This window comes from Perca flavescens, chromosome 21 (assembly GCF_004354835.1).
Source record: "Perca flavescens isolate YP-PL-M2 chromosome 21, PFLA_1.0, whole genome shotgun sequence".
NCBI classification, from domain to species: Eukaryota; Metazoa; Chordata; class Actinopteri; order Perciformes; family Percidae; genus Perca; species Perca flavescens.
In genome coordinates, this window is record NC_041351.1 from 9,524,432 (window position 1) to 9,541,291 (window position 16,860).

Here is a 16,860-nt window from a genome sequence, read left to right on the forward strand (position 1 = left end):
GCTTCCACTCCACAATAACTCGGAGTCAAAAGAAGGACAGAAAGTTACTGAGTTAAGTTCAAATGTCTTAATATGTCATAATTATGACTTAAAATGTCATAAGCTTAACTTCAAAAGTCACAGTTTGATTTAGTATTTCATAATTTTGAATTCCAACCTATATCAGTGTCTTTTGATAGATAGATAGATAGATAGATAGATAGATAGATAGATAGATAGATAGATAGATAGATAGATAGAAATAAATATAGATAGATAGATAGATAGATAGATAGATGTTTGTGCTTATCCGCTCTCTGATTGGCTGCTGCCGTTGAAGCCGCGGCTACGTCATCCTGCCCCAACACCGGCTGTCTCTCTCTGCACAGACAGTTGTCATTAACTGCCAGTCTAACGGTAACTTGGAGGGAATACAGACACCTTTCGATCTTTAAAGTTACTTTAAAGTGAAAGATTTAATTTATCTAAGCCAGCGTTGACCTACAGCACAAACATGGTCTTAAAGTCGGAAGACGGAGTTGGTAAGTTGGCCTGACCCCCGCTTTAGTTAATGTGAGCTAGCTAGCTAACGTAAACCAGTTTAGCTCGCTAACTAGCCAGCTAACGTAACTTTATATGAAACGCAATATAACGCTAACTAAAGTGAGCAGGTATGTATTGTCTGAATAGCTGGTAGTTTAATGTGTTTTGGCATTGCGTTTCTTAAGGACAGAGCGAAAGCAACAAGTCCTCATCTGACTAATTTGTTAATGCTCTTTGGCAGTCTTTATTAACTGGCACAAGGGATTCATTATTATTAATCTGGAGTGAGGCCAGACCTCATGGGGGTTTGTGCTTATTGTACAGCACTTTAGTTCACGTGTCTATAAATGCAATCAATGCCCCCTTATAAATGCAATCAATGCCCCCTTTTATCGGTTGGAAATTACGGAAATGTCCTCAAAAATACTTAGGCTTTTTAGTTGACTTGGCTGCATGCACTTCTCTGTTCTTTTCCCAATTTGTGACCAAAATGTTGGACGATGTGGAGAGACCGCAAAAGGTCAGTACAGAGAGGGAGAACTTGCCACAAAAACATAACAATTAACTAAATCAGCTTCCTCGCAACTGCACCAGTGTTTCCTCTAAACGTTTGAGACACTCTTACAGGAGGTGCTTTACAATGAGGTATTTTACAGCTTGGGGAAAAAACCTGTCAAAACAAATTTCACCAAATGTGCTTTAAAATAAGATGGCTCATTGTGTCAGTTGAGTAAAAGCTATCAAAATGGACTACTCAATAGTAGCTGCTTTCAAGTAGGAAATATCAGAACTACCAGTAGTACAGGACGCTTTTCATAGTTTGTTTTTTTTCCCCACTTGTGAGTGATACCTTGTTTTTAAGCATTGTTATAATACTGGTAGTCCATTAAGCGCTTTCCCACCTGACATATACTTCACTTTAAAATACTTCACCACCCTGAAAAAGCAGCTGAAGTTGTCATAATTTTCTTCACTTCCTCTCTTTGTCACGTACAAGGATGTTTTTCCTTTTCTGTGTTAAGGCACAGTTTTTCTCCCCTGTTCTTCCCCTGCTGCTTGGATTTGTTTCTGCGTCGTTATTGGACTGTTGAGCCTTAAGGCTGTGTGAATGCGATCAGTCACCAGGGAGTTTACCATAACCGCAGGATTATATCACTCTGTTGAGCTTGTTATCCTCTGAGCCAGGGAACATTGCACGTTAAAGTGTACAATTATCGCCTGATAAACACTGAAATAGACAATTATTGCCTTGTGAACAGTGCTAGACACTAAAAATCTCACTCTCAAAACACAGATAATTGTCTAGTCCTAACTGCTTTGCCTCAGGTCCTGGGTCAGCTGCAATCCTGTGGGTGAGACAATGAAACAAACTGAGGGAGATGTTGTTGGTGCATGTGTGTGTTGTTTTACATGAGCAAACACATGTGATAAGCAGAGAATGATGAATGATTTAATTCTGCCAGAACAGTGAGCTGTTGTTTGGTAATTTGTTGTCATTTTGGTTGTTGCTGGTGTCCAGGAGAATGTGAGTCATGTCTGCACTGTCCTTATTTCTTTACCAAACACTGTTTTGAAGATGGGAAAACTGCGCATCCCTTCTTCCTCTCTGGGGCACAGGTGTCCACGTGGGGGAGTCTGTGTTTGATGCTTTGCTCACTGAGGGAGGGAGGGAGGGAGGAGTCAAGATGGACAGAGGGAGGTGGGGGAGAGAGATGAGAGTTCAAGCGTTTTCCCCTCACACACACACACTCAGATACACACTTGTCCTCATTTAGCTGCAGGCTCGCTCCCCTCCTCTCCCCTCTGTTGGAATGAGTGCCTGAGGATTAAGAAGCAGGGAGGCTGGACTAGAGGACCACAGGATTGGGATTGGAGGGCTCGGGCAGGACTGGATTATTGTTGGAGAAACCAGATTGGACTGCAGAAAACAGGCTGTTTTCTACTGGGATTGGTGACTCAGTTAGACTTGTGGACTCTATGAAAAAACCTGGGGTGAGAATGGAAGCTTGTTTTTAGCTGCACTGGGAGTACTGGGACCACTGAGACTGGTGGTGAAGCCACTCAGCAGCAGACAGACGCTTTCTCTGGTATGAACCTCAGGATTATGACACAAATGTGTAGGTGTTCAAGTGCGTCATAACTTCTGCATTAGAGTTTTTTTGCAGAAACTTATCTGAATGAGTGTGTGCGTGCATGTGTCATCATGTCTTCGTCAGAAAATCTCATCAGAGCCGGAAACCAAGCCAGAATATACCTGTGGTTTTAGTTTGTCATTGTGTCTTCAGAGGATGTGATGTGTTGTATAATTTACAAAGAAGAGGGTGAAAGAAGGATAGATAATGAACTTTAGGCCTGGATATGTTGGTTGTCCGTAGCAGCTGATCATCAGCAGCATTGCTAAGACAAGGTGTCCCATTACTTGTCAACACAAACGGACACTCGTGACCTTCAGACTATGCAGAGCAGCTGGTTGTTATTTACGTCAGAATGTGTGAGATTATTTGCTTGAGAGGAGGAGGATATGACCGTTTCATAAGCCGTCATGAATCCACTTGCTACTTGCTTATTTCCTCTCAATGAAAAGCCAGAAAGAGGAAGTGAGGATGAATGTCAGTTTCACTGCCTCTCTCTGCTCACAATAGTGCGTTATTCTTGTCCTCAGGTTTATAATAAGAGCTGCTCCGGCCTACTTAAACCTTTCTCTGTGGGCGAGGGGTCTGTATATGTGATGAGCGAATGCGTCACTGTCTGTATGTTTGCAGTATGTAAACAATCATTACAGATTGTTGAGCTTTACTTAATTTGCCTTAAACATAGTCAGAGGTGTCTGCATCTCCTGAGATGCAGTTCAACAGATTCACAATATGAATTATAACGTTATCATATGTAGAGTTGAAACAATTAGTCAATTAATGTACTAGTTGATAGACAATATTCATCGGCACCAGTTTAGGGAATTGGATAAAAGTTTAGGTTACGCTTTAAAGTGCTCATATTATGCTCATTTTCAAGTTCATAATTGTATTTGCAGGTTGTACCAGAATAGGTTTATGTGGTTTAATTTTCAACAAACACCATATTTTTGTTGTACTGCACATTGCTGCAGCTCCTCTTTTCACCCTGTGTGTTGAGCTCTCTGTTTTAGCTACAGAATGAGGCATCTCACTTCTGTTCCTATCTTTGTTGGGAGTCACACAGTAGCTAGGTGAGCACTGCTAGCTAGTCAATTGCAGAGTATGAGGGCGTGCCACGCTAGCAGCTAGGCGAGCATTATAACATGTGTTACAAAGTGACGCACGTTCGTCACGGAAGTAAAGGCTGGACTACAGTAGAGCTGTTTGGAGCAGTTTGTGAACAGCGTTTTCTCTGCAAGATGGTAAGTCCCTTTGGGGTGGATTTTGGGCTTTTTCACTTTGTAAACCTATAACATGCACAAAAAAAGATATATAACACAATAAACGAAAGGGGAAAAGCCAAAAAGCATAATATGAGCACTTTAAGCCAAAATCAGCAGCTTCTCAAATGTCAATATTTACTTTTTTTGTCTTCTATGAAGATAAACTTTTGAGTTTTCTTAGTTGAATAAAACAAACATTTTGTCAACTTAGGCTGGGGGAGGTTATGATTCTTCATTATTTTCTGATATTTTTTAGACCAATTAATTAATCAACAATCAACAAAACAAGGTAAGATATAGAATAAGCACAGATATAGAGACCCACAAAGAAAACTGAACTAAAAATTATGAAATGTATTACAGTAATCGTCAAGGTTAATTGATCGTGGAAATAGTTGTTAGTCGTAGCCCTCTATATCAGATCATTGTATATTATCTGATTGTATAGGTAGATTGTAGCCCCTGTATACTCCATCTGCTGAGGAAGACTGTAAGATGTGGTTGAAAGCCCCTGAAAAAGCTAGTAAGTTGACCTTGAGCTAGGATTTTCTTTTTGTCCAAGGTGAACTTTCAAGTCTTATAGCCAAAATGATATACAGTAATGCTGTAATTCAGTGCCTCACAAGTCCATATGATGAGGTGTAAAAAAAAATGTTTGAAATTGCTTAGACATTGAAGATATTTGACCAATAAAAAGCACATTTTTGATTGACATATTGATTTTAGAGTTTATATATTGTTGAAATGACTAAAATCATTGTAAAATGTAATACATATTGATGGAACATGAGGAGTTATTCCTCTCTTTTTATTTGTTGCTCCAGAGAAAACAGAAAACTAGAAAAACAGCAGCAGCACAGCTCGACATGTCCTCTAAGACTTCTTGTAGCTCTGCACTAATTATGCCTTTTCTTCACCCTTTGTCACTGGTTAGAGCCTTTTTTAGAATAGCCATAGCAGAAGGTTTATTATGAGGCACCCAGTGGAGAGAAACCCCAGTTATAGTTGACAGTGCAGAGGTGTGACATTGCTGAAATATGCAGATCAGCACAGTACTTTTACCTGCTGCATTCCCTCTCATTACTGGAATTGAAACTTTCTTTTTTTTCTCGCTCAAGTTTTCTTAAGAAAAACCACAGGTCGATGACTGACAGATCCACATTTCCCTCTTCACCTTATCGTTCCTCTGCAGAAACCCATGTGTGTCTGAACTGCTCTATCAGAGTACACCCTTGGCCATGTACAGTTTAGGGTGTGTGTGTTAAATAAAAGGCAGTAATACGTAATATGAATACTGTATTGTTTAGTCCTCCTACTTTTAGTCTGATAAAATCATACTAAAAGTAGGAGTTAATCTGTACCAACTTTATAGATTCACTTCTTCTCTGCAGAGTTCATTCTCTCAGCCTCCTCCACCTCCAGGCTTTCTATCATGAAATAATGTTTCATTTGTACAGTTATTAACGATTGGTGTGTGTGTGTGTGTGTGTGTGTGTGTGTGTGTGTGTGTGTGTGTGTGTGTGTGTGTGTGTGTGTGTGTGTGTGTGTGTGTGTGTGTGTGTGTGTGTGTGTGTGTGTGTGTGTGTGTGTGTGTGTGTGTGTGTGTGTGTGTGTGTGTGTGTGTGTGAAAATATATTTGATCTTTGTATTTGAGTGCTACGTGTACTTGTCTCCTCAGTGCCTGATGACCTCAGTCCAGAGGAGAGACAGGAGCTGGAAAGCATCCGCCGCAGAAAACAAGTGCTACTGCAGGACATACAAGTAATAACACACACTCTACTCCCTTACACCTTTTTATTTCTTTAAAACATTTGTTTAACCTTCTTCTGGAGTTCAACTTCTTGGGCCTTTCTGTGAAAAACATGTGTTTTTAGTGTTTCTCTGTTGAGCTGCAGAGGAAGGAAATAAGAAAAAGAAGGAAAATAACACAAAGAGGGAGTTTGGTACTAAAAATGCTCATTTTGGAAGATAGCCACTTGATTTGTCTGCCAACTTCAGTAAAACATTTGAATACATTTTTGCACAGAACGAAAACTGGATTTAGGGAGGGATCTTTTAATGGTCAGTATGAACAGGAGGAATGACTACAGCAAGCAAAAACGGTTTTAATGACAGGCTTGAAAAGTTTAAAGTCACTTGAAAGAGTAAGCCTATCCTTTTAAACCATTTGAATTATTTCAGAGAATTGTAGGGATGACAAAATCCCACAGTGCATTGTTTGCTTTCCATTTTTATCTCTTTGTCTGAACATCACATTGTTCTGGGAGTTCTTTCTTCTCCCTGTGTCCTTGGGTAGATCCGTACCTCCGTGTCTAGACCAGTGTGCCTAGGGAGGTCTGTGTGTGTTTGGAGGGTGGGGGTATAGGCGTATGACCACCAGAGCATTACTGTATGCATTCAAGACGGATGATCCTCTTTGTGTGGGCTGCATGTGTACGAGGGGGGTGGACCTAGTGTGTGTGTGTGTGTGTGTGTGTATGTATGTATGTATGTATGTATGTATGTGTGTGTGTCCTCACGCTCTCTCTGCCTGGAGGGACAGTTTGACCCCCCTGCCTCAGTCCCCCTTCAACCTTAAATAAATTAGGGGGATTGTTGTGTCAGCTCTTTATCTGGGTACATTTGTTTTGCAAGATTGTGGGTAATAGCTTGCCTTATTATCATGAACAAAATTGTAGATAAATAAATGCTAAATGTTAAATAAAATAACCAATATTTTTGGGTTTTGGACTGTTGGTAGATCAGTTTCATGACATCAACATGAGTTTTAGAAACTTTACTATTTTTTGACATTTTAAAGACAAAACATCTAAAAGATGAATCGAGGAAATAATTGACGTGTTTGTTATCTGTCAATTATTTCTGATTAATTGTACATAAATTGCTTATTTTGCTCGACTAAATGCAAAGCTCAAGATATTAAATTATAGCCTCGTGAGATTGTCCGGATCTCGCAAGCTCCATTTTTCTACTCGTAGATCAGTCTGGCATCTTGAGATAGAGAAAATTTGGAGTCGTTCGCCAAACGACCGACCAATCAGCGTTGGTTTTGAGGCGGGTTTACGGATGAGATGAGCGTAGCTATCGCGCAAGTTTTATCCAAATTAGAAAGTATTCCTTCATTGAAAGTTTGAGCAAAAAACATCACTGGAGGCTTTTCTCGGAGGAAAATGTTTTTGCTCTTCTCCCGACTGGTTTCGGCAAGAGTTTGATCTGATTGGTTGATTTGGCCAACAGTTCTCCAATGGAAAGTTCCCAGATGGATATGCTGAGCAAATGCGAAGCAACAGAGCAACGAGAAAGTATGTGATGAAAGCCCTACACCCTTTTAACACAGTAGAATCTCAGTGGTTTAGGTTTGATACTGAGTGAAATAACAATAGTGCATATATTATTTAACGTCGATGTTATCATTACTCATTAAACAAACTACTCAAAAAGATTCTACAAGGATTCAGAACAGGATTAAAATTAGCTAAAATGCTATTGAACCCCATCACTAGTCCCTCGTCCTCAGTCAGCAAAAAAAACACACACACAAAGAAAACACACACACAAAGATAAAGACAAACACAGCCTCTGGAGTGACGCTGTGCAACTAGATTGATGGAGTTTATTACAGATGTCTACTCTCGTTCGGTGCTTCTCTCCTCTAAGCCCCGCCCTGTGTTGCCCTGGTGGGCTGATGGGTAATGAGCCATGAAGTATTCCAGTAATGGAGACAGAGGACGCTATTCGTTTAATAGGGGGTGTAACCATGGAGGAACCATGTAGGAATCCAGACAAGTGAAGTTATTTACCTTGTTAACCTGGTTTTCACACATATTACATATTACACACACTCACTTATTGTAGCTCTAATCTGGGACACCGGCCTCGTCTACTTCTCTTTCTCTTCTATAATTATCTAATCTTAGTTCATTATCTTTTCTGCTGGGCTCAGTGTTCCTCCATCTGTTTCTCTCCTCTCTTCTTTCCTCCCATAACCTCTGAGCTCTCCGGGTTAGCTCCAGGCAGCTCCGCTAAGCCAGCCAAAGTCTTTGATCCGGCATATTCCTGTCTCCACACCAGTGTGGCACTCAAACAGCCCAGGGGGGGCGTCATGGGGGGAAGGCACGTTGATAAATCTGGGTCAGCACAGGGGAGAGGAGGAGCGGGGACAGGGAAACGGGAAGGGTGGTCGGCTCTGACCACAGAACAGGTGCTGCAGCTCCCAGAGAGGATTTTGTGCAGAGGGCGGCTGTTCCACAAAACGTGAGGAAGTCGTGAGGAAGAATGAATTGGCCTGAGAGAGAATCACGTCTGCACTTTTAGGTTTTTTTCTTCTGGGTCATCTCTTCTCTAAGAAGTGCTTGTCTCGATGTGTTGGTCAGTGAGATGTAGCTGGAACAGACAACCATGTGTAATGGATTGGGCTGCCGGTGAGATCAAGCATCTCCAGAGGTGTACGTGAAAGGGTCGGACATCACACACATGTCACATGTATACTGTGTATGTCTGTAGTTGTTTCCTGCTTTCTGTTTCATCACTCTCCTCCTCTCTGTCTGTCTGCTTTCAGAGGCTGAAGGATGAGATAGCAGAGGTAACCAGCGAGATTGACAACCTGGGCATAACTGAAGAGCGGTAAAGTATCTCTCAACCATTTCTGTGCTTGTGTGTAGGCAGTCATGGTCCACTCAACCTTTGTTTTAGTGGAAGTGTGTTCATGTGGAAAGCTGCCTGACGCACAGAACACAGCCCCACTGCCTTGTGGGAATTAGGGCTGCAACTAATTACATTATCGGTTCATCTGTTGAATATTTTGTCCAATGATCGTTTAGTTTGTAAAAATGGCTTTTGCATTTTCCCAAAGCCAAAGCTGAGGTCCTCATATTGCTTTTTGTCTGACCAACAGTTCACACCCCAAATATATTCAGTGATAAATATTCTAAACACAAGTTCCACTTACTTGGCTATTCTGGGAGATTTCAACCGTATTTGAAAGCTTCACCTTCTTCAGCTGAAGATGGCTGTGGGATATGAATCTCCACACTCAATTATGTTTATTGAAATTGCTGTTAATTAATTTTCTGTCTATTTTGCAGAGCCATGTATTAAGTGTCTGTTCTCTTTATCTGTTTTTAGGAAAAGTATGCAGAGGAATAAACAGATGGCCATGGGCCGAAAGAAGTTCAACATGGACCCCAAGAAGGTGAGAACCAACCAGGCTCTGCCCTCCTTAATGTAACCGATAAGTGTAGGGCTGCAGCTAAACAATATTTTCATTGTCAATAATTCTATTGTTTATGTCTTGATTCATTGATTTATCGATTATTCTTTTTGTCCGACCAACAGCCCAAAACCCAGAGATAATTAGTTTGCAATGATGGACAGAAAAAAGAAGCAAATCCTCACAAAGGAGAATCTGCAAAAACTGGCTGAAAATGATTGACTGTGGTTGCGGCTTTAGATCAATATTAAGACAGTGGGGAAACTGACAAGCTGGACTTTTTTCAAAATAATAACAAGTGATACATATAATCACTAGGTGTTCGTACCTCATTGGACAAGATTGATATTGAAGAAGTTCATATTCATTGTATTTTGTGTAAAAGATGTTCAGACTGAGTTGTGTGTTCTGATTTTCTCCCTCAGGGGATTCGCTTCTTGATTGACAGCTCCCTGCTGAAAAACACCAGCCATGACATCGCCCAGTTTCTCTACAAGGGCGAGGGGCTTAATAAAACCGCTATCGGCGACTACCTAGGGGAGAGGTAAGCGGAACTGAAGATGGCCCTTCTAACTAAGACATTTTGATTTGTCATAGAAGAAAAAAAACTGCGTCACTTATAACATTAAAGATGGCTTTGTTCTATTCAAATGTCCCAAAGTAGTGATCCAGCATGCACAATACCAGGACCCTGAAACTAAATCAGCTTAATGGAATTCAGCCATCATTCATTTTATTATATCCACCTTTGCTTCTCCTACTGAGACATGTTCAAAAGGTTTTCCGAAAAAATATTAACAGACCCACAGAACCCTTTTTCCAGAGCTGTTCATGTTTGTATGTGTCCAACATTATTGGTGCATTAGCAGTTCTAAAAAATCATCCATTAATCAGTTTTTATCCATGTTGTTACATCTCATCCAACTCCACTCAACTCCAACTCGGGGAGCTAAACAGAGCTGCATTCAGTTCCTGATGTGTGTGTGTGTGTGTGTGTGTGTGTGTGTGTGTGTGTGTGTGTGTGTGTGTGTGTGTGTGTGTGTGTGTGTGTGTGTGTGTGTGTGTGTGTGTGTGTGTGTGTGTGTGTGTGTGTGTGTGTGTGTGTGTGTGTGTGTGTGTGTGTGTGTGTGTGTGTGTGTGTGTGTGTGTGTGTGTGTGTGTGTGTGTGTGTGTGTGTGTGTAAAGAAAAATATATTTTGATCTTTGTATTTGAGTGCTACGTGTACTTGTCTCCTCAGTGCCTGATGACCTCAGTCAGTGTGTGTGTGTGTTGCAGAGATGACTTCAACATTGAGGTTCTGCACGCTTTCCTGGAGTTACACGAGTTCACAGACTTGAACCTGGTTCAGGCTCTCAGGCAGTTCCTGTGGAGCTTCAGGCTGCCGGGTGAGGCTCAGAAGATTGACCGCATGATGGAGGCGTTCGCCCTGCGATACTGTCGCTGTAACCCTGGAGTGTTTCAGAGCACAGGTACCTGTCTGTCCGTTCAGAGCGTAGAAATAAAAAAAGACCATAGGAAAAAAACAAGTTTAAGGCGCTGACACACTAACCTGATAATCAGCCGTGGGACAGTCTGGCGAGGTCTGTGACTCGAGTCTGTTCGGTGTGTCCCGTGCCGTCGTCCATCTGAGGGGCTGTCGGCGTTCATTTTGGCCGACCTGACATGTTCCGTCGGCAGCAGGGCAGTCGGGACTCACCCGGAAATGGCGAGCGGAATGAGCGTGACTAGAGTCTCTCAAAATCTGAGGAAAATCTTTTAAACTGACCTTTGTCGATCTGAAATGAAGACAGATTCAGCAACTGCACGGCCTATTTCTCGCTTAAAATGTTTTCAGAAACATGTTTCAGTGAACTATTTTAGTACAATATGAGATCGTATTCTGAACGAGCCGCCATGACAGTCTGGCTTTGAATTTCTGGAGAAAACAAACCCACGTGACGCGTTCGTCCAATCAGCTGCCGGTTATCATTTTGTGGGCAACAATACAAATTAGCGGCGCCTGCTGCTATGGAGATGTATTACGTCTTGTCTCTTCAGTGTGTTCTGAGGCACTTTTTGGACCAACTCAGGGAGACTGATCAGTCCGACTGCCTTTTCTGCCGACGGTTGGTTGTCTGGTTGGTGTGTAACCGCCTTTACAGTCACAGTTTTTTGTACCTTTTTTCTTTTTTGAGTAAGATACAAAAAGTAAAAATACAGAATTTAATTCAGGGGTCAGCAGTAAAACAATTATTCTTCCCAAAAAGTCCTTTTCATAGTTTGTATTCTGGTCACATAATGTATGAAGGGCTCTGAAAATGTTCAGACTCAATCACAAATTCACATCACAGACAACTGTATCTCCTCCATGTTGAAATCATTTTTAATGCATAAGTAAGTGACACCAGCTATTGTATGCTAGTAAGAGGAACTATCCTCATCAGGTACATAATAGTACTGAGAAACATGACATTTTAAACTCTGTTCTTATTTTAGTGGTTGAGTCCTGAAAAAGTACAAAGTTTGGCTAGCTGGCTCAACTGCAACCAAGAAAATGATAGCTCAATGCTTTTTTTCACAGATACCTGTTATGTGTTGTCGTTTGCTGTGATCATGTTGAACACCAGCCTACACAACCCTAATGTGAAGGACAAACCCTCCGTTCAGAGATTCACAGCGATGAACAGAGGCATCAATGATGGAGGAGACCTGCCAGAGGAGCTACTCAGGGTGAGAGACGTAGATTTTCCTAAAAACCTTCCTGCTTCTGACATAAAAAAGCAACACAAACGTTCAAATATTTACTTAAGTAAAAGTGGGGCTCATTTTAATTACTTGATGTACTGCCGAGGATGTTAATCCATTAAAATATGTAATAATTTATTAGTTTATCATATCTTGTATCAATAATGCGACACTGCAAAGTAACTAGTAAATTAAGCTGTAAAATAAATGTAGTGGAGTGAAATGTACAATATTTGCCATTGCAACGTAGTGGAGTAGATGTAGAAAGTAACATAAAATGGGAATACTCAAGTAAAGTACCTCCAAACTGTACTTAAGTATAGTACTTGAGTAAATGCTGCATCCCATCACTGCCTGTAGAACCTGTACGACAGCATCAAGAATGAACCCTTTAAGATCCCAGAGGATGATGGAAATGACCTCACACACACCTTCTTTAACCCCGACCGAGAAGGATGGCTGCTGAAACTCGGTATGTGCATCCATGTGGTGACATAGTTCACCTAATTTAACTTGTTCAGTCTTGATCTTGATCCTGTTGTTAGTCACTGTGAGCTGGAAGGCCCTTTAGTGGACTGGGTGTGTAACAGCACCTTTTGACATGAGGAGGACAAACTTATAGTATTGTATTTTTGTCATATTCTTTTGTTGACATTCTTCTTGTTTGTTTGTGTTTCATGGGTTTTTGACTCCAGGAGGTATGTACCCTTAAACTCCACAGCTTTATTGCACTGCTTTGCTTCTGAGCTGCCCCCCTCCCTGCCTTTCTACTCCCACTGGCTGTGTGCATTCACCCTCACATCACAGTTTGATTTAGATTAAAGAAAGATCATTCACGCTATGTGCTGTTAAGCCCGGATGTAAAAAGTAGTTTCTAACTGCTGGTCACTGACCCAAGTTTTAACCGCTTTCGCCTTTGCAGTAGGCTCGATATTTGACCTGCAGATTTGTGCAGTCAGTGTGCTTCAGAGTGTCGCTGTCATCCTATAAAGTTCAGCTTTCTGCTCCAATAACTCAAGTTTTGTGTCTTTTATTGAAAACGTAGCTCACCTGTAATCTCTCCTCAGGTGGACGAGTTAAGACCTGGAAGAGACGCTGGTTTATTCTTACAGATAACTGCCTCTACTACTTTGAATACACGACTGTAAGTAATTACGGTTTGGCTATATAAGAGAAGAGATATCCGATAAATGCTGTATGTAGGCTGAAGTAAGTACTTAGACTTGTGTCTCTCTCTGCTTTTTACAAGGATAAAGAACCCAGAGGAATTATTCCACTGGAAAATCTGAGTGTCAGAGAAGTCGATGACTCCAAGAAACCGGTAAACTCTTTCTTCACTCTTTGCCACATTTGATCATATAACTGACCATTTCTGCCTTTTAAGACCTCATTTCCACTTAGAGTTCTAACTAGTTACATCAGCGACACACTTATATTTACTATAATAGTAAATATTGATTGTAAGATGGCACTAAATAGTTTAAGTTTGCGGTAACTCCTTGGAACACTGTATCAATGCGACATAATTCAAATAGATGGCATAAAAAAGTCATAGTATGTCAGAAAAGGTCATAGTATAGCATGTCGAAAAAAAGTCATAGTATAGTATGTCAGAAAAGGTCATAGTATAACATGTCGAAAAAAAGTCATAGTATAGCATGTCGAAAAAAAGTCATAGTATAGCATGTCGAAAAAAAGTCATAGTATAGTATGTCAGAAAAGGTCATAGTATAGCATGACGAAAAAAAGTCATAGTATAGTATGTCAGAAAAGGTCATAGTATAACATGTCGAAAAAAAGTCATAGTATAGCATGTCAGAAAAGGTCATAGTATAACATGTCGAAAAAAAGTCATAGTATAGCATGACGAAAAAAAGTCATAGTATAGTATGTCAGAAAAGGTCATAGTATAGCATGTCGAAAAAAAGTCATAGTATAGCATGACGAAAAAAAGTTATAAAAAAAGTAATAGTATAGTATGTAGAAAAAAGTCATAGTATAGCGGGGGAAAAAAGTCATAGTATGTCATAAAAAGTATGTCGAAAAAAGTCATAGTATGTATATTATGAATAGTATAGTATGTCGGAAGTAATAAAAAAGTCATAGTATGGTATGTCGGTGAAAAAGTTGGAAAACGTCATACAATACTATGTCGGGGAACAAAAGTCATAAGAAGTCATAGTATAGTATGTCAAAAAAGTAATAAAAAATGTGTAGTATATTATGTCATAAAAAGTCATTAGAAGTCATAGTACAGTATGTCGGGAAAAATAGTCATAAAAAGTCATAGTATAGTCATCTTGTTATTTGCTCTCTCACAGAACTGCTTCGAGCTCTTCATCTCCGACCACAAAGATCAGGTGATCAAAGCATGCAAGACGGAGGCAGACGGACGCGTCGTCGAGGGAAACCACACTTTTTACAGAATCTCTGCCCCGACGGCAGAGGAGAAGGATGAATGGATCAACAGCATCAAGTGAGCCACATTTAAACTGCCTCTGCTCTGCAGATGGTCCGTATGAAGTCTCGTATCTAACCCTCCTTCCTCTTCCACCTGCAGAGCCGCCATCAGCAAAGACCCGTTCTACGAGATGCTGGCTGCTCGGAAGAAGAAGGTCTCCTCTCTGAAGGGGCTGTAGAGCTGCTGAGGATCAAACTTTGAAAGTTTAGACTTAACGCCGCTGACTGGATGTGGACCTGATACTCCTGCTGCTGCTGCAGCGACACGTGGACCTTACAGAGAGGATTCAGCTTTAAAAGAAGCTGTTGTCACCTTTTTTAACTGGCGCACTTTCAGTACCGACACCTCGTTCTCTACAGCTTTTGTTTAAAGTTTAATTTCCCATATAGAGATAAAATCAGTCGAAAACCTATTTTTTTTTTATTTTATTTATTTATCCTCCTTTTGAACACTCTACTGCTGCGGTACTGTATCGATGCTGTGCTCTCTGGTTGGAAGTACCGCTCCACCTACAATCTGCTGTAATGTCTGATTTCCCCTCAGAGCCACCTCATACATACTCTCGGTTTGGTCTCAACAGGAGATGTTTACAGTCAGAATGGAACTTACTGATACATTCATTAATTGAGTTCACATTTGAACACAAGGTGAGAAAAAGACACTTGCTGATGTTTGATAAAAGCCTTTCTTCACATTGTGAAAGACACTTTCATTTTGATCAGTTGGTGTTTTTCAGACATGGATTAAACCCACATTAAAACCGTTGATGAAGATATCGGATGGAAAACCAATTTAGTCATCTCGTCTGTGACGCTGGACTTTGTTTAGTCAGATTTGCCATAAAAAGCGCCTTTCTAAGCCAGTTTTCTTACTGCTGTTGGTATTTTGTCAAAGAACTGTTTATAAAAATGAAGGTCATGCATAAATAGCTAATTATTTATTTATCCAGATTTCTTGTCATTTATTGTTCGGAGTTTTGTGTCATTAAAGGCTTGCAAACCAACATTCAACTTTGTTTTTCATGTTTGACATTTGTCATGAAATTAAAGTGTAGCAGCATTTCAAACCCAGAATTACTGTAATTGTTTTGTCTAAAGTATTGTGATTGCTTTGTTAATTTAGACAATTCAATAAGTAAGTTTGACACAAGTTTCCCTTTTCACTCAGACCTTGCTGTGTTAAAATCAATTGTGATCAAACTAAATTTAGACTTCTAATCAGGTATTAAAGTGTGAATCTGACCGTAGAGCTTCAACAGCTCAAGCATTCAACATTGTGTTGATGAAACCATCTGTGAACTCATTTAAGACAAACAGTCCCTCGTGCACACCAGATATCACACTATCAATCTTGCCCCACACAGTTATTTCCTGCTTTTCTTATCTACATCTAATCATTTCAAATGTAGCAATCACGCTGTTGGCAGAGCGGGGAGATTCCCAGAAACGACTTGTGTGATTTTAACAAAACAGTGCGTGCTAAGCTGACTTATCGCAACCCATCAAATATTTCAGTGTAAAAACAAACAAGATCAGAGTGGCATCTCACAAAAGACTTAAACGTATTACTTTAGTCAGCTTCTTGCTTTGAGTGATGGCTTCCTTAGTCATAAATGTATCAAGTTGAAAAGATTAAGTTTTGAAGTTACAAGGGGCTTTTTTTGTTTCTATAATTAAAAAGGAATAGCAAAACCAGATTTGAAAAAGATATTTACCTTTTTTAATTGCATGTTAGTATCAAGGTCTTTTTTAGGGCTGCCACCTCTTAGTCGATTAGTCGACTAATCGGTCATTTTGGTCTTAGTTGACTAAGATTTCTTTAGTCGATTTAGTCATTTTTTTATGCTTATTCATGCTTAATTACTTATTTCCAAGAAACCTCTGAGAACATTTATGGTAAACTCAAGATTTAAAGTGGTGCTTTTGCAGGATTAATTGTGGAGAAACTCAGTTTTACAGATGGTTAATTAACTACATTTATATTGTGCTTTTCTAGTCTTAACCACCTCTCAAAGCGCACAGCTCTGTCAATTAAATCAACTAATCGATGAGTCGACAAAATCCTATAAGTGTTAGTAGACTAAGAATTTCTTCAGTCGAGGACAGCCCTAGTCTTTTTCACAGTTACTCGCCTACTTTAATATCTCTGTATAAAACACTTATGGATGGAGGATGTAAAAATAACTTTAGTTCCCCTGAAATGAGAAATATTATTCTTTTTAAAACTAACCTAATCAATTAAGTATTTCCTTAAACCTGCAATAACTGCAACAACTTATTGGCCACTTGGGGGCAGCAAAGACACACTGCAAACACTGACAAAATATCACCTTGTGATTTACACATCCAGCGGTTATTGGTGTGGTGTTTCTAGACACCTGATGAATCGAAGTCTCTTCGTTTTGGTCTCTCTAGAAGCTCGAAAGGGAAATATCTGGCTCTTTAGCTGCTTAATGCTCTACTATGTTCATCAGCTGTTTGCTAACTGTGGCTGTGACTGTCTGGCGCTGGGTACAGTACGTTTTTAGAGCTTTTTTTTGGTGCCTG

The 16,860-nt window shown here is 40.2% G+C and overlaps 1 protein-coding gene across 2 annotated transcripts; it reads left to right on the forward strand.

The window, feature by feature from the left end:
* The first annotated feature begins 393 nt into the window (after positions 1 to 393).
* On the forward strand, positions 394 to 15,324 carry LOC114548161 (cytohesin-1). 2 transcript variants are annotated; one of them, XM_028567923.1, is made up of 12 exons: positions 394 to 521; positions 5,598 to 5,680; positions 8,478 to 8,542; positions 9,044 to 9,110; positions 9,554 to 9,672; positions 10,405 to 10,598; positions 11,690 to 11,838; positions 12,214 to 12,325; positions 12,921 to 12,997; positions 13,103 to 13,174; positions 14,175 to 14,329; positions 14,414 to 15,324. In XM_028567923.1, the coding sequence occupies exons 1-12, from the start codon at positions 494 to 496 to the stop codon at positions 14,490 to 14,492; spliced, it is 1,200 nt and encodes a 399-aa protein (XP_028423724.1). In that variant the 5' UTR covers positions 394 to 493; the 3' UTR covers positions 14,493 to 15,324. The 2 variants fall into 2 exon arrangements, with proteins under 2 accessions (XP_028423724.1, XP_028423725.1); XM_028567924.1 differs by lacking the exon at positions 394 to 521 and adding an exon at positions 2,589 to 2,609 and having other exon boundaries at positions 12,214 to 12,326; positions 12,919 to 12,997.
* Positions 15,325 to 16,860: the final 1,536 nt, after the last annotated feature.

What these genes read in the sequence shown, in the direction of transcription:
- LOC114548161 (XM_028567923.1), top strand. Translation starts at nt 494, where the DNA reads ATGGTCTTAAAGTCGGAAGACGGAGTTG. An exon ending in CTGGGCATAACTGAAGAGCG is followed by an intron (nt 8,543 to 9,043) that starts GTAAAGTATCTC and finishes ATCTGTTTTTAG; the next exon opens with GAAAAGTATGCAGAGGAATA. An exon ending in TGGAGTGTTTCAGAGCACAG is followed by an intron (nt 10,599 to 11,689) that starts GTACCTGTCTGT and finishes TTTTTTTCACAG; the next exon opens with ATACCTGTTATGTGTTGTCG.